The sequence below is a fragment of the Engystomops pustulosus genome, chromosome 9 (genome assembly GCF_040894005.1).
Source record: "Engystomops pustulosus chromosome 9, aEngPut4.maternal, whole genome shotgun sequence".
Lineage (NCBI taxonomy): Eukaryota > Metazoa > Chordata > Amphibia > Anura > Leptodactylidae > Engystomops > Engystomops pustulosus.
Window position 1 is genome coordinate 94552796 of NC_092419.1, and position 23334 is coordinate 94576129.

Genomic DNA, 23334 nt, shown 5'->3' on the forward strand with positions numbered 1-23334 from the left:
CCTCCACCGCTAGAGTAAATCCAATGCTTGCTCCAGCTTTACCTTGTATAATATCTCTCATCACAGTCTGTAGTACAACCTCTTCATAGATATTCTCCACCAGCACAAACCGCGACAACTCCTCAAATATCAGTTCCTGGTAACGGGGGAGCTCCTGCCGAGGACACAGAGCACAGTTATATGAAATGTCTCGCACTGTACCACATGGAGTTACAGATAACACGTCTGCAGTAAGTGAGAAGTCATTTATTAGCTGCCCGATTGGCTTATCCTGCGTCAGGAGGAAGCTGTCAAACGCTGACAACTATTCTGAATGTTGCATTTTGCTGTTGGGTTTACGACATTCTCATTCATTCAAAGGATTTTCACCCAATGAGACCCTAAAGCTCCACACAATTTTTTAGACATCTGAAAAAGGGGCCAAGGGCTTGACCCATTTGATATACGAATCGAGGTCTACTGATGTGTCCAATCTAGTAAGAGGCTCAGTATATAGAAGGCGAAATCTATATCAATCCCATTGGGGCTGTAGTGACGTTACAGCTAATTGAAGCCCCCTCCCCACCCACTTCTGGGTGATAAATCTGCCCCATTGTGTTTGGACTTCTGCTTTCTAGTGGTTTATAGTCCTGTTCTTCTTATCACGTCTGCCCACTGCTTCCTTTCCACTTCCTTCATCCTCTTATTTCCTCCCTTCACCCCACACTCACGGATTTGCAGGTCGGAGCCAGCTTCTTCAGTAGAAAAGGGATGATGATCTGTAGTAAAGCTTCTTGGAAGAACTTCTTCCGGACGGTGCTGCTGTCGTAATCGTATTTCTGTGAAAAGCGCAAGATATTAAAGTCCTCCTTCTATGAATACTCAATGACTTTTCCATCTGGGGTTCAGAAAGTATTTACTAACGTCTATATCACTATGCAGCTGTACACAGGACATGGCGGCCGGTCTCTCTGTCAGTCACTTACAGTCTCTATTTACTTGTATTACTGTAAGGCTTCTTTCACACAAACGTAAGCTGCGCCCAGGCATCACCTAAGTTCCGGTGAAGAGGCGAGCCCTCCTCACCCCTCCCCTCTCCATAGGGAGCCATGCTGCCAGGCCATACGTACTGAAAAAGATAGACCATGCACTATCTTTTCCGGTGACAGAACAGGTGAAACGATGTGTACTGGGCCGTGCACTATGCACTTATATGACGGCCATTCATATGTCTAGCATACAGTCACCATAAACGGTCGTGTGAAAGGGGCCTAACTGTTTTGAGAGCCTTTTTGCCACTAATATGCTGGATAGAATGCCAGTGCAGCATTTGGATCCAAACAGGCACCCCCCTACTTAAGAACACCCGACTTACAGACAACCCCTAGTTACAAACGGACCTCTGCATGTTGGTGATTTACTCTACATTAACCTTAGGCTACCATAAACAGCTGTAACGGTTATCACAGGTGTCTGCAATTAAGCTTTATTGTTAATCCTGGTTCTTATGACAATTGTCACAGAGACCAGAAAAATTTTGGCTGGGGTTACAATGATAAAATATACAGATCAAATTCAACTTAAGAAAAAACCTACAGAACCTATCTTGTACGTAACCCGGGGACTGCCTGTATTCAAGCCGAGATGGTGAGTATTTTTTTTACCTTCTGATTTGTGTAGTGGACGTCTCTTACCTTGAGAACACGTTCTAGTATACGCTGGATGTCTCGGCACAGGTTCTCCGTTCCTTCAGATTTGGCCAGCTCCTGATGTATGAGCTGCTCAAAGGTGAACGCTGCATTGTCTGTTTGCTATAATGGAAAGAGATCACTTTATTACAAGATCTTTTATAATTTTATTGACGCTATGAAGATGGATCAGAGGTCAGCAACATCTTCCCTGGTATTTGGGATTCACATTCAAAAGTTGCGGCCGCCCAGTATAGATGTGACGTGAGGTATGTGTTCATGATGATACTATCACACACCACCACTGGAGGGCGCCATGGTTCATCATTTCAGCAGGACAGAGGTGGATTAGATCTCATTATACACTGGGCCTTGTGTTTCTTAGCATTTCCTCACCTCTCTCATAAGAATCTGTGCCCTCTGCTTGAAAACAGAGGGACTTCCCACATCGAACCTCTGCTGCAGGCCTTCTAGGTTCAGGTGATCCATCTTCTCATAGCACTGCTGCATTTTCACTGGATGGTACGCCAGCTGGGATATCTTTTCCATATGCTGGGGGCACATACATATAAAAGTTATAATGACGCCTCACCTTGGGACAATTATCTCAGTTTGTAATCACTTGTAATGACCTTACCTCGCCCAGCTTGTCCCGTCCTCCCTCATTCACCAGGTTCTTGTTCATTTCTGTGGCCTCAGTGAAAACCAGCTCTCGGACTTCGGAAAAACCTTGACTTGTTGGCACCATCAAAGCTTCGAGAATAGATGGGATGTGCGACTGGACATGGTTTCTCACGCACAGTTCGGCTTTGGGCAGCACCGAAGCTGGGAGACAAAACAAGTCCAGTGAAGAGTCTAGTACAGTGATGGCGAACCTTTTAGAGATCGGCTGCCCAAACTACAACCAAGACACACTTATTTATTGCAAAGTGCCAGCATAGCAATTTAAGTACCGTATATACTCGAGTATAAGCCGACCCGAGTATAAGCCGAGACCCCTAATTTTACCACCAAAAACTGGGAAAAACTATTGACTCGAGTATAAGCCGAGGGTGGGAAATGCATTGGTCACAGACCCCCTCAGTATATAGCCAACCAGCCCCCTATAGTATACAGCCAGCCCAGCCTGCCCCAGTAGTATACAGCTTGCCCCCAGTAGTATACAGCTTGCCCCCAGTAGTATACAGCCTGCCCCCAGTGGTATACAGCCTGCCCCCAGTGGTATACAGTCTGCCCCCAGTGGTATACAGTCTGCCCCCAGCGGTATACAGCCTGTCCCCAGCGGTATACAGCCTGTCCCCAGCGGTATACAGCCTGCCCCCAGCGGTATACAGCCTGCCCCCAGCGGTATACAGCCTGCCCCCAGCGGTATACAGCCTGCCCCCAGCATTAAAATAAAATAAACTTATATACTCACCCTCCGATGTGCAGCGCTGCTCCCCCGATGTCGGCGCCGCTTGTCTTCAGGCGTCCGCGCCGCTTGTCTTCAGGCTTCGGCGCCCGTCTTCTTTCTTCTGCTGGGCGCCGCCATGTCTTCCCTCCGGGCGGCGCCTAGTGTGACGTCACCCAGCAGAAGGAAGAAGACAGGCGCCGAAGCCTGAAGACAAGCGGCGCCGACATCGGGGGAGCAGCGCTGCACATCGGAGCCACCGGAGGGTGAGTATATAAGTTTATTTTTTTTTAAGTATTTTTACTCGTATATTTAAGTATATTGACTCGTGTATAAGCCGAGGGGACGTTTTTCAGCACATTTTTTGTGCTGAAAAACTCGGCTTATACACGAGTATATACAGTAGTTATTTATTGCTACCTATTCTACCACAACTTTCAATTATATCGGCCTCTTGAGGATAATAAAAAGAAGGGCACATTTGGACTAATGTTGTAGCACCTCGCTATGATCCCCCTGTACAGGAAGAAGCCTAGAGGAGCTCTAAAGATACTCCTCCCCTTTCCACATGTTCTACCTCTTCCTGCAGTCCCAAGCAATCAAGAAAGTGTTGCATTTCTTGAGTCGCTTGGGACTGCAGGATGATTCTTTGAGTTCTATGTGGAGTGCTATGTTGATGGCTTGGGTGCCCAAAAATAGAGCTCCGAGTGCCACCTCTGGCACCCGTGCCATAGGTTCGCCACCACTGGTCTAGTAAGTGTATAGTGATCCTTAGGAAACTATAGTTGTAAATCAGATCAAAGTATAGGAACGATTGGGAGTGGTGGACAGAAGACAAGACATCAGCAACTCACTACAATCAACCTAATAAACATCCATGCACACTCTGCTGAACCGTGCTTGCACGTCTATGCGGAAGTCAGGAAGAATAGCTGCTGGGCAAAGGAGAATTTAGTAAAAACTCTGGAAAGTGTAAATCTAGATTAAAGAGGCTTGCTAGAATTATGTTATTCCCAAAAGGCAGTAACTGTAAGATAGTGACTCATTTATTCCAATACTCCTCAGGGCCACCATTAGTAAGCTCTGCTTTGGCTGTAGTGATAATGTCTCCACATGGTCGCTGCAGCCAAACATCAGCCAAACAGCTTTAAAAGGATTGTAAATCAATCACACTGACATACTAGTGTGTGCCCCTCTGGCCTTTAAAATTATGCAAATGATTCCTGATGGCCTCCAGACTCTATTAACATCTATGGAGCCTGGAGCCCCTCAGGCTCATTTACATAATTTTAGAGGGGCTCCAGGCTCCATAGATGTTAATAGAGTCTGGAGGCCATCAGGATCATTTGCATAATTTTAAGCACAAAACACAAAGGAGTACAAAGCTTAAAAGAAGAGCGGATGCTACCAGAGGGATCCCACCTGGATGTCAGTATACTTGGTTTACAATCCTTTATCCTGGTGGTAGATGTCCTTTAAGGTTTTAAAAGGATTGATATTGTTTGTGTAATGAAAAGACAATTTTCCAATACACTTTCTCTATCAATTCCTTAAAGTTTTCTAGATCTCTCCTTTTACCTCGAATCTTGTTGGACACATGCTCCTTGCAGGCGATGATCTGGTCCATGTCGGTTCGTATCTGACTCTCCATCTGTGCTCTCCTTTCGCTACATTTCTTCTCCAGGCCTTCATAAAACAGCCGCGCCTGCTCATGTACCATCCTATACACCGTATCAGAAATCTGAGAAGAAGAAATTATTTCAGTGACATATTTCTGTTGTATTCCAGACCAGCCTTTGTCTTTTTACAGACGTCTTTTTGATAAACTTGTGTGTTCAGCTCGGCCCGTGCTCACGTGGTTATGTCCAAGTAGATAAAAGGTGGAGCACAGGTAGATTATATATGGAGACAGCTTATCGCAGCGGAAAACTTGTAACGAAAAATCCAATATAATTAGATGTTGCCCTGTAAGAAGTTGACCACCAGTGGCATCGGTGACTTGCAATTTGCAAACATATTAGGAGTAAGAGCAGCCAGACGTATAGATTGATGCTAAAAATTAGTCTCCTAGAAAAATCTGATGAACCTGGACGGGTAGACTATTCCCAGTCTCTTTCTCTTCCATATAAATCATGTTATATTGTGTGAAAAGCTCTTGTGTCAGTGAAGTGTGTCCTCTCGTCTTATCTCGCTGAGCACCGTACTTGCAGATAATAGCCGGCACATACTTGAGCCTCATACAGCCGTATCAGGAAGAAGGGAGAAGTCTCAGGAAATCAAGTGACAGCCTCAGACATTTCTTCACAAATGACTTTAAATGGCAAATTCTACATAACAGGTGCAGTCGCCATTCATGTACGATGACACTGAAGCTGGCGGATTTATCGTACACATCAGCGTTAACCTTTACATACATCAGTAATAGGATATTTTGTCTGAATGTGTAAAAAAAAATAAATAAAATAAAACGACCAGGTTATGCCACAAAACATGGCATTAAAGGAGTTGTATCAACTATTTAAGTCTGTGAAAGCTGCAGATTCAGGGGTCTCTTTCAGGTTGTGCTGCTTCATTCAATTGTAAGGGGAGCTTTGGAAATTGGTGAATGAGCAAGTAAACTCAGTCTAATGTAGTAAATGTATTCTACCGCTTTGTAGTCTGGGCATTGTTACATGATAAATATTGTTACATTGTTAGATTAGTGCATAAAATATGAAATGTTGCAATCTCTGCATCTTATGTTATTGACTGCAAGCGATTCCCATTGATTTTCCTACAGTTTCCACAGGAGGAATCTATTCTAGAATGAAAACTAGAACAGAGGCCGTATCCAATATCTGAGTGTGGAACTAATTCCTGGAGAGCTTGGATAAACACATGTGTCTACTCGCTACTCTCCGTGTTGGGTCTGAGCTTGCAGCAAAGCATCCGGAACCCTTCCCCTAATCTTCCATGTTGTCATCATGACATATGGGGGCAGATTTACTTACCCGGTCCGTTCGCGATCCAGCGTCGCGTTCTCTGCGGTGGATTCGGGTCCGGCCAGGATTCATCAAGGTAGTTCCTCCGCCATCCACCAGGTGGCGCTGCTGTGCTGAAAAGCATCTGAACGCGCTCAACTTCGCCGAGCCGGACCAAGTGAAGGTAAGCGCGTCCCAAGCGACACTTTTATTGTTTTAAATGCGGCAGTTTTTCCGAATCCGTCGGGTTTTCGCTCGGCCACGCCCCCCGATTTCCATCGCGTGCATGCTGGCGCCGATGTGCCACAATCCGATCGCGTGCGCCAAAATCTTGGGGCAATACAGGGAAAAGTCGGAAATATTCGGGTAACGCGCCGGGAAAACACGAATCGGGCCCTTAGTAAATGACCCCCATGATATGTTCCCTTGTGTATCATGAGACAGAACTTCTTGTGACAAAAGTGCTCACACAGACAAAAAGTCAGATGGATGCTCACAACATGAACTAAAATGTGAGGAAAGAGAAGTCCACATGGATCCTCACAGTTCACAAAGCCATAGGGGCTTCCAATGCACTTGTGTAGTATAGGAGGATCTGTAAACGTATATGGAATAAACTATATATGGAAAAGTCATCTTTATTAGCTCCTATAACTTTGTTTCATTTCCCCTGCACATTTTCTTTCTGCACATTTTGATTAACAGGAACTGATCCAGTGACTCACCAACAACCAGGTCCTCTGTCGTTCTTGTGGTTTTCCTCTTAATTTGGGGCCAATGATGTTTTTCAAGTCAGGAATAAGATCCTCCATCACCAGATTGCTGAGGACCTGAACCAAAGAAGGCAAAAACTTAGTATGTTTGTATGTTGTATCATAGTATATTGTATGAAGGCATAGCAATGGAGAACATACAGTAGAATTCGATTATGCAGCGCTGAACGGAACTTGCCAAATCGGTCCCTGTCCCTATGGGGCTCTCAATCTAATCAACCTACCAGTATGTTTTGGAGTGTGGGAGGAAACCGGAGGACCCGGAGGAAACCCACGCAAACAAAGAGAGAACATATAAAAATCTTTGCAGATGTTGACCCTGGGACTTGAACCCAGGTCTCCAGCGCTGCAAGGCTGTCCCTTGGGAGTCCCTTGCCCGGTACTGTGCTCAATTCATGTAAACCTAGAGATTGTAATAATGCTCTGTACCTGTACTTGGTTGCCACACAGCATGTCCCAGGTCCCATACTGATCCCGTGTTTGCCTATAGAGCCTGACAGAGTCTGTGAAAGCTGCAGATTCAACGCGAGCATCTTCAGGGATACCTGACAGGGAGAGAGGACTTGGTTATTTAACTCATGTATAGGCAAATACTTTATGTCATGCTAAAAAGGTGCTTTCTGTTATACAATTTCCCTGTCCCCTTGTAAGGCCATTGCCCCCAGACCAGGGAAAATGTGTGAATGACATGAACCCCGGCCATGCTCTGTACAGATATTAGCCCCCTCCTAGTAGTACAAAAAAAAAGTTTGACATTTACTTTAAAACAAAAAAAAAAAAGGACAGAAGAAAACGATAGCATTTCACCCCTGTGTGTATCAGGCCCTTCCGTATCACAGGTCTCCACCCCCTGCAGACGGGGGGTTTGTATTTACAGGTGTGCACTATAGAAGTGTAACTGTGTGTATCTAAGTATACAGCGGAGAGCACGGCTGCGGAGGACACGGCGGAACAAGTGGGAGATAAAAGAAGACAATGGTCTAGTGAGATAACAATGTACGGTTCATGGAGTGGGTATGTAGCAAGGAACAAAGAATCTTCTCCTATTGTCATGAGGTCAAGACTCGTTGACCATGAAATAAAGTAGATGCTGGGCTTTATCTGGTCAAACCTGCACAATCTGAAGGAGAAGGTGGGGGGGAGGGGGGCTGTCAATATTAGATTACGATGAAGCAATGTTTGCACCAGTGGCATAACAAGATACCTATGGGCTCCTATAACAACTTTGGTCCCATATACCTAAACTCTTGCTGACACCGCTCATCCCGCACATTACACTTGATAATACACATATATGCTACATATATATCATACTTGTGCACCATAGATTATATAATATATATACTATCCAGCAGCCTCCCCTCATTAATAAAATGTCTAGAAGCAGCGTCCCCTCCCTCTTTATATATAAAAATGCATGTATTCATATATGTCCATACACTCTGCTTGCGTACTGCATGATGAGGCGGTGACGCTGTCCGATGACATTATACATTGTGCGGGGCAGAGTGCACAGATGTGTGGCTGCCTGTGCCCACCTATAGTCAATTGTATGCATATATTACACACATACAATTGATTGTTTTCTACCAGATGGCAGACTGCGGGCCCTCTCACTCCTGGGGCCCGGTCGCAGTCGCACCCTCTGAGTCTGCGATCGTTACACCACTGGTTTGCACTATAAAATTAAAAAGGTCCAAAGAGGAGATCCATTTAATAAAGGTCCCAGCTGGGGTATAAACATAAAAAACACCCAAAACTCAACCCCCTCCATCTCTCTGGTTCAGTGCACCGCCACCAATCACAGTCAGTCTCAGTTTGTATACACACGCTCAGCAGTGATGTCATTTCAATAGCTGTGCACCTGCTACAGACTGCAACTGCTGCTGTAGCACATGTGGGCTTGTTGACACTGCATCACTGCTGAATCTCTGAGGCTGGGGATGATGGAGGGTGCCATGCTGAACTGAATCATTGAAGCTGTTTGAGTATAGCACCCCTGATCACAACCCCTTTATTTTTCATGTTTCTATTACCATCTCGATTTCTCCTAATGAATGCAAGTTTGAAGTTTCTTTCTCACCATTATTGCAGTGACGTATGCAGTCCTGGAACACGGCGCTCCACCGCTGCTGCTCACGCTCGGTCATAAAGCAGAAGTGGTAGTGACGGCAGTATGGGTGCCACAGGATTACAGGGAACTCGGTTGCACATTTCATCTGTGAACCAGATGCTTTCATTTTTACACCTAAAAATAACAAAAAGGGAAAATCAAGATAAACCTTCAAATGTATCCACTCTATTTGGTCGAAATTACAACCTTACATGCACAACAGAACTTGATTGTGATCGTGTTACATCAATGGTAGATCATTAGAGGTCTGACTGCTGACAACTCCACCAATGAGACGATGAAATATATTTGTTATAAAACAACAAGGATGACAAAAGATGAAAGAACATACCTGGACTTGTGTTATTAAGCATTTCCGTGTACTGATCCAGTGAGGTGAGAACCTTGTATCCAGCACAGTTGACCCCAGCTCGGGGTTGCAGGCCGCGGTCATAAGCCTAGTATGACGAATACAATGTTAGGTCGCTAGGCCAGACTGTAGGTTAGTGAGGAGGACAAAGGACTACACTTACTATTTTGTTGTCATAGAGCACTGGTCCATAATGGTGAGGAACAAGGCAGAAACGGTTCCTCCACTTTTTTGTATCCTCCAGATACTGGAATAGGTTTCCGGAGAAGATCACCCGATCTTTTAGTGGGAGCTTGTAGGGAGAAAAAGGACACTTTTTCTACATCCAATACATAGAATGACCATCACATGACAATCCACCATTGACAATATTCTAATTCTTGGTGTTTTTCCATTTTTACCTTCCGGTGAAGTAGTTGTGTCTGTGGACCTCCGTTCCCTTCAATCTCATAGCGCACGCTATTGAACAAGGCCACTCCATATTGCTCCTCGTAGAGCTTCCCAAATTCTGCCAGAAGTTTTCCTGTCCGTTCTGTAAGATCAAAAAGCAGACAAGTGGTCAGCATCTTATATAATAGGTTCAGAATTTCATAATTTTCATGGACTCTATGTCACAAGAACCTCTGAGGAGGGGCTCATTTACCATTATATGATTACATGACTATTCACACAGACTGAATGGAAAACACAAGTTCTTTTTATTCTGATTTATAATGAATCTGCAACACTGAACAGCAGTATGTATGTATGACCTCAGACATCGCACATCGCTGGAGATGGATGTGATTCATCCGATCCAAAAGAATACACGGGGACAGGGGCTTAGTGTAGATGTCCCAGAAGAACGGCTCAGAAGGATTAGCTTTTGACTACTGTAAGCAGAAACATAATCCTGGCAGCAGCTGAGGCAACGTGTGAGCAGACACCATCTCATATAAGTACCGGTGTTCCCAATCCACCATCCGTCCGGACGGTATACATCACTGGTCATTGCCGATTCCTTCATGAATAAGATGCAAAACATCCGAAAATTATTCAGTTTATTCACTACATGAGTAAATCTCTTAACCAGCTATAGAATTCACAGGAGAAATAGGTATATGGGAACTCCTCATGCTATTAAGAACAGGCTGAAAACATGGTAGAGGGCAGCACGGTGGTTCAATGGTTAGCACTATAGCCTTGCGGCGCTGGGGTCCTGGGTTCAAGTCCCAAGTCTTTGTGTGAGTTTCCTCCGGGTCCTCCGGTTTCCTCCCACACTTCAAAACATACTGCTTTGTTGATTAAATAGTGAGCACCATGGGGACAGGGACTGATTTGGCATGCTCTGTGCAGCGCTGTGTAATCGGTGTGCACTATATAAAGAATTAGGAGTGTGTTACCCAAATGTATTCTATGGCACACAATGCAGTGTACATGGCAGGGTGGTCTTTGGACCCTCATGTCATGCACAACCTCCTGCAAGACCCTTCATACAATAATTTCTAGGTGCGGAAATCACATGTATTGTGCAATTCACAGCAAAGTACATGGCATATTTCCCATGGGTTACACCCTGCTTCCCTGAAATCCCAAAAGGGAAACATCACCAGTTAAAATGTCAAACCAAAATCTCAGCCCTAGAAGATTTCTGCGGGTTTGTAAATTAGGCCTAAAGGAAGAAAAGCAACGTATAAAGTCCTTTCTGTGTTACAGATTGCATTGTTCCCACCTCTTGCTGTATTAACAATACCCGATTATATGGCTACATGTTCATTATCACATTAATCTGAGCTATAATTGAGCCCTACCTGCCACTTAACACTGTCACACCCCCTATATATTGCATGACTGCTCACAATTCTTGTCTGACACGCTGTATTAGGTCTACATGAAATGGCCGATACCATCAGAAATGTGTCAATAGTGAGGGCAGGCTACACCATGAGAGGGTAGAACGCCAGGGCCCAGTTCACACCTTGTGCTTGGGAGGTGGTTTCAGAGGTGCCATATGTTATGCACCATCCCTGTCATACTTCTTGCTGGATCTTCAGGGTAAAAAAAAAAGATATTTAGATTTTCCAGCCCAAAACTTGCAGTAATTACTAAATACCAGAAACTTAATCCTGTTATATAACAAGTGTAACCCTTCCCATGCCAACTCTTCCAGAACCCCCTCCCCACTGCGCTCCTAAACATATTATTCAGGGTAGTCACAGAATTTCTATGTACCATGACTCAGTATAGTAACATGCGAATAATCCAACTAATGCTAAATTATTTCTTGCATCACTGCACCCGAGACCAATCTATGGACATACAAAATAGACTAATACCAGGCTCATAATTCTCACCAGGTCCATCCCACCTAATGCCATGGTGATATCATGAGGTTACGGGGTCTACTGTCCCAAATAATGGGAACATATATAAAGTGATTGTATAGAGACATAAGAGACGAGGTGGTTTTGTGCCTGAACGCCTACACACATACAATAGAAGATGGAATATAATGAGAAGCAGAATATCATCCTGATGTGGCCTCTGCAATATTACATATGGAGGACAGATCTCTGGAGCAGAGGAAAACAGCACAACCCATAAATAAGTAGAACAAGTGTATGTAGCCTCATCTGGCGATCAGTCACCAAGGTTAAAAAGTTCCCTAGGACTGAGGTTCCTCTGATATCCAACAACTGCATTGAAGGTAGGGGCGTAACTACAGGGGTAGCAGCCATAGCAGCTGTTATGGGGCCCACAGCATCATGGGGGCCCCGGCATCTGGGTTATTGGATGTGAATATGCTGTATGTGTGTATATGTGATGTGTATATGATGCATGAGTGTACGTGGTATTGTATGTATGTGTGTATATACTGTATGTATATTTTTAAGGGGTAAGTGGGGCCCCATTCAAAAGTTTGCTGTGGGGCCCTGCCTCTCATAATTACGCCACTGATTGAAGGCCAATGAAGGACATTGTTTTGTTGTCTTCCATACATTCAGTGTTCCAATGTTATTACCTCCAATCCCTAATTAATCCAACAGATCCTGAAAAATCTTCAGTATTATGTAACACGACCAAAATGACAATCATTAGATGGTTATATCGTCATCTGTATTGGGATCCGAGAATGAAGATGACGGGTAAAGGTGAACCTTGATACTAGACATATTTTGAGCAGGTCTCGCTTCTTTTGGATGACCTCTTTACTAATAACCAATGAAGTTGCAAGCAGAATATAAAACCATTCCAAGTACCCTGTTTCCCCTAAAATAAGACATCCCCCAAAAGTAAGACCTAGTACAATTTTGCTCCGGCTTAGAAATTTAAGGCCTCTCCTGAAAATAAGACCTAGCTGTCGCCATTGCTGCAGCTCCCCCCGCGCCATACATTAGTATTAGGAAATCTTTTAGATGCTGAAGAAGGATGTGACATGGGGAAGAAATCATGGAAGTAAATCACCGGCTGTTGTGCTGCAAATGTAATACCAGCAGCTTCCAGGATAAGAAGGGTCATTTATGGAAAGTGCTTTTACTAAACATGAGAGATTGGGGCCAATGATTCTATTAGAAAAGGAGTCACAAGAAATACAGCATGAAATTCAGAGTTTGGAGAGTCATAAGAGAAGTAGATTTTTTGTTCAACGATAAATGTAAATTCTTGTTCATGGAAAGATAAGACATCCCCTGAAAATAAGACCTAGTGCCTCTATAGGAGCAAAATTTTATATAAGACACTGTCTTATTTTCGGGGAAACAGGGTATTTTGGAAATTACAACATGCTAGAAGCCTCCCGCCCCGGCCATCATGACACATATACACGACAAACACTACACTCATAAAGGAAGCTATTACCTTGTCCCCCGGCCCGGAACAAGACCCGAAATTGTTCTGTAATTCGACACAATTTTGCAATTCATCGTTCTTTGCACACAATCTACAATGTCCATCTGTGGGTGGCGGCAATATAGGATATTGTTGGCAAATCAAAGGTGTTTATCTAATTTGTTCTGTGTTGTACGGTTCTAACCACTTACTCTTCCGGTTCTAGAATTTATCAGATTATCGATAAAGCCGGGAAAACAAAGTCATGTCAGCCAGATCTGCCATTGTGCCGCTTAAGATTTTACATGAAGTTACTTTTGTTACAAACATTTTTGGCAGCGCTTCAATGCTCCGTCGTGGTCACATTTACTCACATTACTGCAGGCGTCTCAGCGTGACATGCCGCCCTGTGGTCTAGCAACATAAAATCTAGATGTCACCCCAGCCTAAAGGTAATCATGTATTGGGCTATTGCAGTGATGGGCAACCTTTTGAGCTTGGTGTGTCAAAATTCGCCAAAAAACCGAGCATAACTCGCGTGGTGTGTCACCTTCACAAAAAAAAAACATAATTTTGTGATATTTATAGTTTAAATAACAAATATGTATACCATTTAACTTCTAGGGTACTTTAACCGTAGGTTGTCTGATTGATCCTACCATGTACTGCCATACTACATTATGGCAGTATATGGGGATTTTCCCAATCATCTATTACAATGTGTAAATCGCACATTGTAATAGATCGGTTACAATCAGACAGGTGTGGAAATGCTTAGTAACCTGTGAACTTTCAGTCATGAAACTTCACAGGTTATAGCGAGGGCGCAGACGCCGCTGTCTGCATCTCCCTTATGCCCTCTTGGCATGAAGAAGGTGTGAGGAGCACTGATGACGGTCTTCTATCATACAGTGCACTGACCTTACTTACTATATGATGAGAGTAGTTGTCCTCCCTGGTCCCTGCTGTGGAGATGGTCAGTGTAGAGGTGGCAGCTGCTGGGACATCACACAGGGCAGCAGCGATGTGACCTCTGACTGTGCTGCCATCCTCCCCCCATCACAACTATCAGGAGCTGCAGAGGAGCCTCCTGGGTGTATGGCCGGGTCACCTCTTCTGCTGTGCCCCATGCTGATACCTGTTGTGACTGGAGACACTAGGCACAGCTCACACATGGGGAGAGGTCGGCCCGGGGAGGAGGAGGAGGGGGGGGAGTGCTGGAAGCTCAGTGCAATCTTTCAGCCTCCCGGCTACGGCACCTGGTCATGTAGGATGAAACATAACTCTCAGGCAGCCGCGTGTCAGTGAAAATGGCTACGCGTGTCAGCACTGACACGCGTGTCATAGGTTAGCCATCACTGGGCTATTGTGTACAAAGCTGATACAATATTGGAATTGTCACTGTATTATCTCTAAGTACGGACCGTTCTTGTGCAGGGTGTCCCCATTCACTGAAATTAGGCTGGGATGCCACTATGTAACAGGTCTCTTCATGTTTAGGTGTATTTTGGGAGGTCCTATACATCAGACCTGCATTAGGACGATTAGAAACGCTCCATAATGCTGAGTTGCAACACTACAAGAGGCAGAGTGACGCATGGGGTACCCTTGGTGGTCAACGTTGTCGTGCCCAAGAACCGAAAAGCAATAACAATACACGATACACGTTGTGTATGTAAACAATGCAAAACACGTGATCGGGCCAAGACCCGCCCCATTGCGTTCGAATAGCGTTTTGAAACAATCTGAATACACCATATGAACACGGCCTAAAGTGGAATAGGCGGTTAATTTTTTGGCGCCTGTAATATTACAGAGATCCTGGAGAGACCCATTTAATAAAACACATTCAGGAAACAGAGCACATAAAGTATTCATGGCAGAAGTAACAGTATCCCATAAAGAATAACTACGAGAAATTAAGGAACGTTCAGCATTCACCGAAGTTTCTTATCTTAAATCACAGGGCCTGAAATATGTAATATTCTTGGATGTTTACCTTCTGTGGTCACATGAAGAATAAATGTTAGATGGGGGAGGTGTGGAGTTTTTTATAAACTCTGCTCTGATCTATTCTTGGTTCCTGGGAAACCACAAAAAAAACAGCCACATAAAAACTCAAAAAGTGGTTAAAATGATCTCCACCCATCCACCTACACCTGCAGGAGCTTCCTTACTGGTGTAAGGTATAAAAGGCTTCTCTGCCAACAATACAATGTTACTAAATATCTTTATCACAAAGTGTCCCCATAATGGGACCAACAGCTCCAGGTCAATCCTGTAGTAATCATTTTGCTGCACATGTGAACAGAACCTAAAGAGGTCCAATAGGTTTCATAGACCGAGCTAGACCTTAGCTGTAGACAATCTCATATTCTTCCCCTTTAATTACCTGAATCTCTCAATCTCCTCCTCCGGGGAACCATTAAGTACCAAGTTGTGAGAATGCTATTAATGGACATCCCCAAAGCGAGAATTAAAGCGGGGATCCCTAGAGTCTACGCCATTTTATTGTTCACATTCTCATTGTGTGATAGGATAAGTTGCATAAACCATAAGCTTTATGAAAGCAAAATGGGGAACCCCCGGGAAGGAGGAAGGTTCTCAAACTAGTAACACCTGCAGCTTAACCACAAGCGGCAAGTTCTTTCATTTTTAGAATCAATAGATGTCTCTGATGTTATATATGCAGCTGTGTATATCATACATACATATATATATAATATATATATATATATATATATATATATATATATACACACATACATACATACATACATACATACACACACACACACAGGCAGTTCCCGGGTTATGTGCATGATAAGAACAAACCTATAGAACCTAAGTTGTATATTTATTGTTGTTATATATATTGTAGAAGTGTTAATTTGTATGCAAGTCAGAACTGTATATTTTATAATTGCAACCCCAAAGAAAAATATTTTGGTCTCGTGACAATTGGATTTTAATTGGATCCACATGCTGGATTGTCATAAGAACCAGGATTAACAATAAAGTTTAATTGAAGACACCATTGATAACTGTTACAGCTGATCATTGTAGCCTGGGGCTAAATTACAGTAAATTACCAATATCCAGAGGTCCGTTTTTAACTAGGGGTCGTCTGTAAGTCGGGGACCTCCTGTACTTGAACAATTAGAATTACTAAAAGCCCCCAGCTGAATGTAGTTGCACCATGTGTGATACAAGCGCAGACTGACAGCAGGATCCACTGATGGGAAATGTATATTTAGGAAGGACACTCATGCACATCTGTGATGCAATCTTATAGCAGTGATAGTGACTCACATCTTCATCATCCTCGCCATCAGACACGCTGTCACAATTTTATCTAGTGTCTTTGAATAAATGGATTCATTGTTCCCGATCCACATGTAATAGGGAAAAACAAGAAACATATTGACAAAAGAAAACTTTGATTCGATATAGAGATGTTTTTTTGGATGAATGAGGCAGGAAGAGGGAGTTATACTGGGCGATGTGATTCACTACCACCCTCATCTGACTCATACAGACATCTGTTCCTAGTCCCATGACCGACCAATGGGTGCAGAGTCATGTAAAATACAGTGTATGGAGAGGAGACCTCACTATCAGCGGTCCATGTGCAGAGGCTTGTACTAGGCAGCCAGGAGCTATTTCTGGCGCTGTATCTGTATAGGTGCGCCCTGTACTATGTCCACACAGGGACACACAGTAGCCCTACTGATACCCCGCTGTATGTGTGGCAGCGCTTATCCCCTCTCTCCCTGACTAGAGGCACATAGACAGGTAGAGGCCCAAGTAATGAGATGCAGCAAACATGCCAAGAATGTAACCTTGTGGCAGAAAGGTCAGAGACGGGATGGGACAGGGAGCGCTAAACACGGAGAAAAACATTGTACTAGTCTACTAATAGACCTGCCGTCAGAAAAAGCAAAAGATGGAACGGCACCGTGTAGAAAATAGGAGGGTGCAGGTCTTCGTCGGGGTCCGACCAACCCAGTTAGTCGTAGCAGTAAACAGTAGACCTGCTGTCAGATGCTCAGATAAGGACCTACCTACCACCCAAAATATATAGGGGAACAGTGGATTTTATATATGTGCAACATCCCCCACCGGGGCCTGGAGGCAGCCGGGGCCCAGAATATCGGAGTGGCTGGCGGTTGCGGCCTAGGCACACTAGTGTCACGGTGCTTGGTATGGGGACCGGAGGGCTGTCCTACAGCCTGGCAGTGCTCCAGCAGGTGGTGTGTGCAAGAAATTAGGTGAGGGAGAGGCCGATGTACTGATTCTCCCTGGGGCAACCCCTTAGTGTCTGTAGGATGAGTCCCTGGGTGATAGATAGGGGCACCCTTGATGGTGACAGCCGTAGCTGAGGCAACGTTGTGCAAAAATAACTTACCGTTCTTTATTCGAACCAACAGCAGGTAACAGGCCAAACAGTTCTGTACAGAGGCAGATTACTGGGAGTGCTCTTGGAGAGTGAACCTCAGGAGTTAGGTCGCCAGCCTGGTTGCAGATGCAGGCTGGGATGTAGCTGTGTCCAATACTGGAAGCTGCAGCTTTGTCCTGGTTGTTCTGTGTGAGCTCACTAGAGGCGTGAGGCACATGCTGTCTCTGGTCACTCATTGTAGGGTTGCTTTGCTCCTCTGTCAGGAGCTGGGTTCCAAGAGCTTGTGCTCTAAGAAGTTTCTGGAACGCAAGACCTCTCTGGTGAGAGGTGGCTGGAAAGAGATGCTCCTCAGTCAGGAGCTGGGCCTAAGGGTGCATTCACAAGCGGTATGCCCGCCGTGTGGGCATACCGCCGTGTGCTGGAGAGGAGGTGACCCCTCCTCCCTCCATAGAAAACAGCGGCGCACAGCCGCACACTCGCTGAAAGATAGAGCATGCTCTTTTTGCGGTGTGCGTGACGCTATTGCCGTCTATGGGGATGTACATGCGGCCGCATGTACGTCCCCGCAGACGGCCATGTGAATGAACCCTAAAGAGGATTTGTCACTTCCTGTCCAGGGGTTTTGTTATTCCCTGGTTAGGCGGTCTCACTCTACAATCACACTCCAGTTCACAAGGAAGCATGTAATTAGACAATAACATTAATAAACAAGATTAACTCTTGCCTATCCAGGCAGAATCTACCACTGCATATTACCTCTGTATGTACTGTATGGTACAAGGGGCTTATTTGCAAACACTCCTCTGCCTTGCGCATTGGCAGGGGTGTTGCATATGCAGCCGTCAGAGATGAACAAACCAATCCCATCATACTGCTATACATCATTAAAGGGATGGTCCCAAGTGTAATTGGGATAACAATATGATTGGTCGCTGTCCATTCAATGACAATAGGAGGGATAGAAGTTGATGATGGAAGTGCCCTATAGATTCTAATATTTAGTCAGAACGGGGTTATCCACAATTGTTCTTTGCAGATTGTGTGTGGTTGTGCAGCTCAGCCCCATTCACTTCAATGCAGGAGACATGTAATACCAGTCACAGCCTGTGGACTGCTGTTTCTGCCTTGTTAAACCAGTACAACCTTTATGACCAGTCATCAACGTAGGATCATACGTGAATGTGTCGCTCCATGTGACTAATGTAACAAGCTTTCTTGTCCCTTATCTGACCTGGGATTGATTGTCGCACATAGCGCATGCTATACGGCCTTAGATCTGACCCCAGTGAATACAGGCAAAGAGTTTATACAAGAAAACGTTCCATACACAAGAATGTCATTTCAGAACTATTTCAAGGACTCTACATTTTTAAGGACTCTTGTGTCAATCTCTCCACACCCCACACTTTCCCCCAATCATATATATTATTATGGGTTTTATAGAAGCTACAAAATATTTCAGAAAATAATGCGAGACCGAGATCAGGAAGAACTGAAGAACTTTACAGACCTGTTCAGTGTTTGACAATAGGAATAACATACAACACAAGTGACTCCAGGCAATTCCACTATACCAGGGTCTGAAATTCCTAAAATAGCTCCTGTGTGCTCCTCCTGCTTCCACATCTACCCGCGAAGCAATGATCATGCAGAGAGAAGAAAAACATATAGAAAATAACCTTGAACCTACCTCAGCCACAAGGAGAGTGTATACAGGTCTATAGAACGGATATAGATCGGGCCTAAGGGTGATGTCACACATGGCGTTTTTGGGCCGTTTTTAGTTAGTGCGTTTTTAGATCTTAAAAAATGCATGCATTTTTGTCTGTTTTTCCGAATTTGTGCAATCAAAAACGGACAAAAACGCATGCGTTTTCAAAAAACGGAAGCGTTTTTTACGATCTGAAAACACCCAAAAATGGCCTAAAAACGCCATGTGTGACATCACCCTTACTAGGAAGATTTACCTTTCAGGAATGGTTGGTAATAGGTTCTGCAATAGTGGCCATATTGGTGGTCACCCAGCTTTCTCAGAAGAAGATATGCCCGCACGGCTACTAGTGGGCATACATCGGGAGCGATCGAGACCTCTCCCCTCTCCATAGAAATGCATGGCATATGGGTTGTATACACGGGAAATATAGGACATGTCCCATCTTTTCCCAGTGTATGGAGAGGTACAGTGCCGCACGTGCGTGGCACCATATCGCTCCTTGCGGCCATACGTACATACGCCCCCCCCCCCCCCCATACAGTCGTCTGAATGCAGTTTATTCAGATTAATATTCCAGATTTCTGCCCTCATATGACTCCTCTGGCAGCGGCTTATCTTCCTTTAGAGCTATGAATGCTATCAATTCTTCTTGTCCCCCAAAATCTGCTTTGGATGGGAGTCAGGATCCCCTAGATGGTTAATCGTTCTTACGATGCGGGTGTGAAAATTGGAATCCCTACTAAAATATGATTAAAGCAACACATTTTAGTCAATTGTTTAAAGTTGCAATACCATGTACAGCCACTACACACTGTACAGCACTGTGCTTGAGCAGTAAGAAAACTGGTGATTGGTGGGAATCAGGGGAGTCAGACCCCTCTCAATTAATACTGATAATAAGCAATCAATAGCTAAGTCCCAAAAAACAGAAAAGATAAAAACTATCCCTCTTACTATGTAAGAAAAGATCATAGAAATCCCTGTCAATCATCCTCCGAACACTTCAAAAGGCACGTCAGCGTGTAGCCGCCTTAGGTCACAAAGCGTAGAGACAATCCTTGACATATCCGTCATCTTCCAACCTGAGACATAACAGGATGTTACAGACACAGCAAGTAGGGATAGAAAATCCACTTTTTGCCAAAATGCATTTGATTGCTGCACGTTTCGTCCACGTGAAACAGTGTTGAAGGTTTTGTCTTCCACCCTCACCCTCCAGCCCTGCTCCAGCAGACATGTGACCGAAGGGGTTGTGTTATCTTCTACATCCTATCCACCGCACACATCAGTAAAATACAATAAGTTACAAGGATGCACTAAACAAACAGACACGCCAACACAAACACATATAATGAAATGAAAACACGCGGCAATATTTCCCAAGATGCCTGTGAAGCAAAGGAACCGAGACATAATATAGACACATATTTATAGATCTGAGACTTTATAGAACACTTATGTCTGAAGGGCTTGTACACACATGGGACGATGTTCTCTCCTGTGCTATACATTCCACCAGGAATCATGGATGAAATCCTCCTGCAGGCTGCACATTATTGTTCAGTAAAGTCATTGACAGCTACATGGACCCCTTATAGTCACTAAAGTCAATTTAAAGGGAACCTGTCACTAAATTTTTTCACAAATACAGCTAATGACAGGTTCCCGTAGAGCCCTAGTAATTATCTGACCCCCTTCTTTTAGCTAAAAATAGTTTCCCTCAGATCCCCATAAAATCAGAGAGTTATAATCTTGCCTGGTATCTATGAATCTTTGGAGTGAGTTGAGCGGCGTGGCCTAATGTCATGTAATGTCATCATAGGGTACAGTTTGCTAATGTTAAGAAGCTTAAGGACCTATGTACATATCAGACCACATAAAACAATAAAACAATCTCAGCAGCCTACATGGACTTCTACTCCTCTCCATGCAGGCTGCTGTGATTTCATGTGATACAATATGCTGTGATTTCATGAAATATAGGCTTGGTGTACAGTTTTCTAATGCTAAAAAAGCTGAAGGACCTGCGATTATGTCACCCTGGTCACATGACATTACAGCTGCATACAGAGATAGAATGGGGAGGAGCTACTGGATTCAGCATGAGGAGACCACGCCCACCTCGACTCCCTGCAGCCATGCTTAGATACCAGGTAAAACTATAAAGTTGAATACATGGGGATTTCAGGGGAACAATTTTTAGCTAAAAGAAAGGTGTCAGTTAGTTAGTTACTAGGGCGCCATTGGAACCGGTCACTACCTGTCTTTGTGATGTGGTTCCCTTTAACACATCAGTGGCTTCAATTTTTTACTATCCCTCCTCCTAATATAAGACTGGTCAAGCAGAGGATTATCCGGTGGGCCCTGACTAACCCAATACTGAACCCAAGAGGTCCAGGAGTAGACAACACAATTAGGAGGCTGATGGGGTCTATTAATGGAGAGTGGGCCCCAAGAATAAGTTTCTCTGGAGGGCCTAAGGTATCCCTTTCTGACAATTCCTCCTTCTATAATTAACCAAAACAATAGAGGAGGGGTCCATAATGTGACCGGTGAAGTCTTATCTGCAAAAACAGGTCAATATATGGAACTGATTTTCATCTCAAATCTCACATTTTTTTGCGATGTATTGGATGACACCTAGGACAAGCACACTGCATATAACACAGTTTTCCCAAATTCCTCTGCAAACTTTCAGCCACATTTATAGTGTGATAATAGGTCCCACATTACAGCTACATACAAGCTACCAGCCAAGCATGAGAGAAGACACATAGAGATGAATGTCCCCGTCATGGCGAGGTAACTCTATTGTCAGGTGTCTTCTGGCTGTCACTATTATAAGAGGAGAACTTGCTGAAGGCTTTTGTTACAGGCCCAGACCTGTCTCAATGGTCTGGTCCAACCTGTAACCCTTTACTACGAGTCTATGAGGTGGGGCCTCCCTGAACGTAGGAGACACATCTCTATACCTTACATTAGCTGTTATTGACTTATTCTTAGGATAGGTGATCAATAACAGATTGAGTGGGCAAACTTTTTGAGGGGGAGGGAGGGGGGGGGGGTCACTTGTTTGTGCTAGTCTACAGCTATGATGGAAACCAGACCCCCATCAATCTGATATTCAGATCTCATTACATGCTAATCGATCAGGGATAAAAGTGATGTGCGGCCAATTTACTGAGAATGAGAAATTTCCTTTTATTATGATTTTGGACAACACATATTGACGATTATTGGCAACGCGTCAATACTTACCTGGATTTTCATTCCACTCCTACCACATCCCTTGGCTAGTTGTCCAAACTGGGATAGAGGAGATGCAGCAGCCTTCATCTTAAAGGGGTATTCCCGTTTCAGCGAATTAATGTTATTTTTTTATTATAAAAAGTTATACAATTTTTCAATATCCTTTCTGTATCAATTCCTCATGGTTTTCTAGATCTCTGCTTGCTGTCTATAGAAAGCTTCTGCATTTACTTCCAGTGGACAGAAATCTGCCCATGGTCACACAGGTGCACGGCTCATTAGTGTAATAATCAGAGCTGTGTGATATAACGAGCCGTGCACCTGTGTGATATAACGAGCCGTGCACCTGTGTGATATAACGAACCGTGCACCTGTGTGACCATGGTCAGATTTCTGTCCACTGGATGGAAACATACAAAAGCTTTCTAAAGAATGACAGCAAGCAGAGATCTAGAAAACCATGAGGAATTGATACAGAAAGTATATTGGAAAGTTGTACAACTTTTTATAATACAAACAACATCAATTTGTTGTAATGGGAACACCCCATTTAAGGTTTGTTCTGCCCTCGCCAGTGTTGTGCCAACCACACAACCACCCAGGGTGATCAATCCACTGACTACTGCTAGTAACGCCTTATCCAAACCCAACTATGCTACGGTACGCTGTGTGTATGCACTTCTCATGTAAATAACATGTTAATCTATGGCAGTGACATAACTATGGAAAGGGCAAAACTAGTATATACATTTTGGGTGGAGGCTTTGCCACCCGGCGCCCTTGCCCTGGTTCTTTTACACAAGTCGCTTTGCACGGAGAGGCCGATTCCATCCCTGAAGGTGTTACATCATAACTGAAGTAGCCTCTCTAGATTCCTCACATAGTTATAAGT

The 23334-nt window shown here is 44.1% G+C and overlaps 1 protein-coding gene across 3 annotated transcripts in view; it reads right to left on the minus strand.

Annotated features, from left to right (window-relative positions):
• LOC140077022 (protein Niban 2-like) overlaps positions 1-23334 on the minus strand; it is a 45307-nt gene that overhangs the window by 1723 nt on the left and 20250 nt on the right. For all 3 annotated transcript variants that reach the window (XM_072123865.1, XM_072123864.1, XM_072123863.1), the window contains exons 3-14: positions 9675-9805; positions 9437-9565; positions 9256-9361; positions 8874-9038; positions 7220-7335; positions 6743-6847; positions 4636-4798; positions 2305-2492; positions 2064-2219; positions 1674-1790; positions 711-818; positions 43-154 (exon numbers count right to left, since the gene is read on the minus strand). In XM_072123865.1, the coding sequence (XP_071979966.1) occupies positions 43-154; positions 711-818; positions 1674-1790; positions 2064-2219; positions 2305-2492; positions 4636-4798; positions 6743-6847; positions 7220-7335; positions 8874-9038; positions 9256-9361; positions 9437-9565; positions 9675-9805 (1596 nt within the window). The remainder of the gene's footprint in view (positions 1-42; positions 155-710; positions 819-1673; positions 1791-2063; positions 2220-2304; positions 2493-4635; positions 4799-6742; positions 6848-7219; positions 7336-8873; positions 9039-9255; positions 9362-9436; positions 9566-9674; positions 9806-23334) is intronic.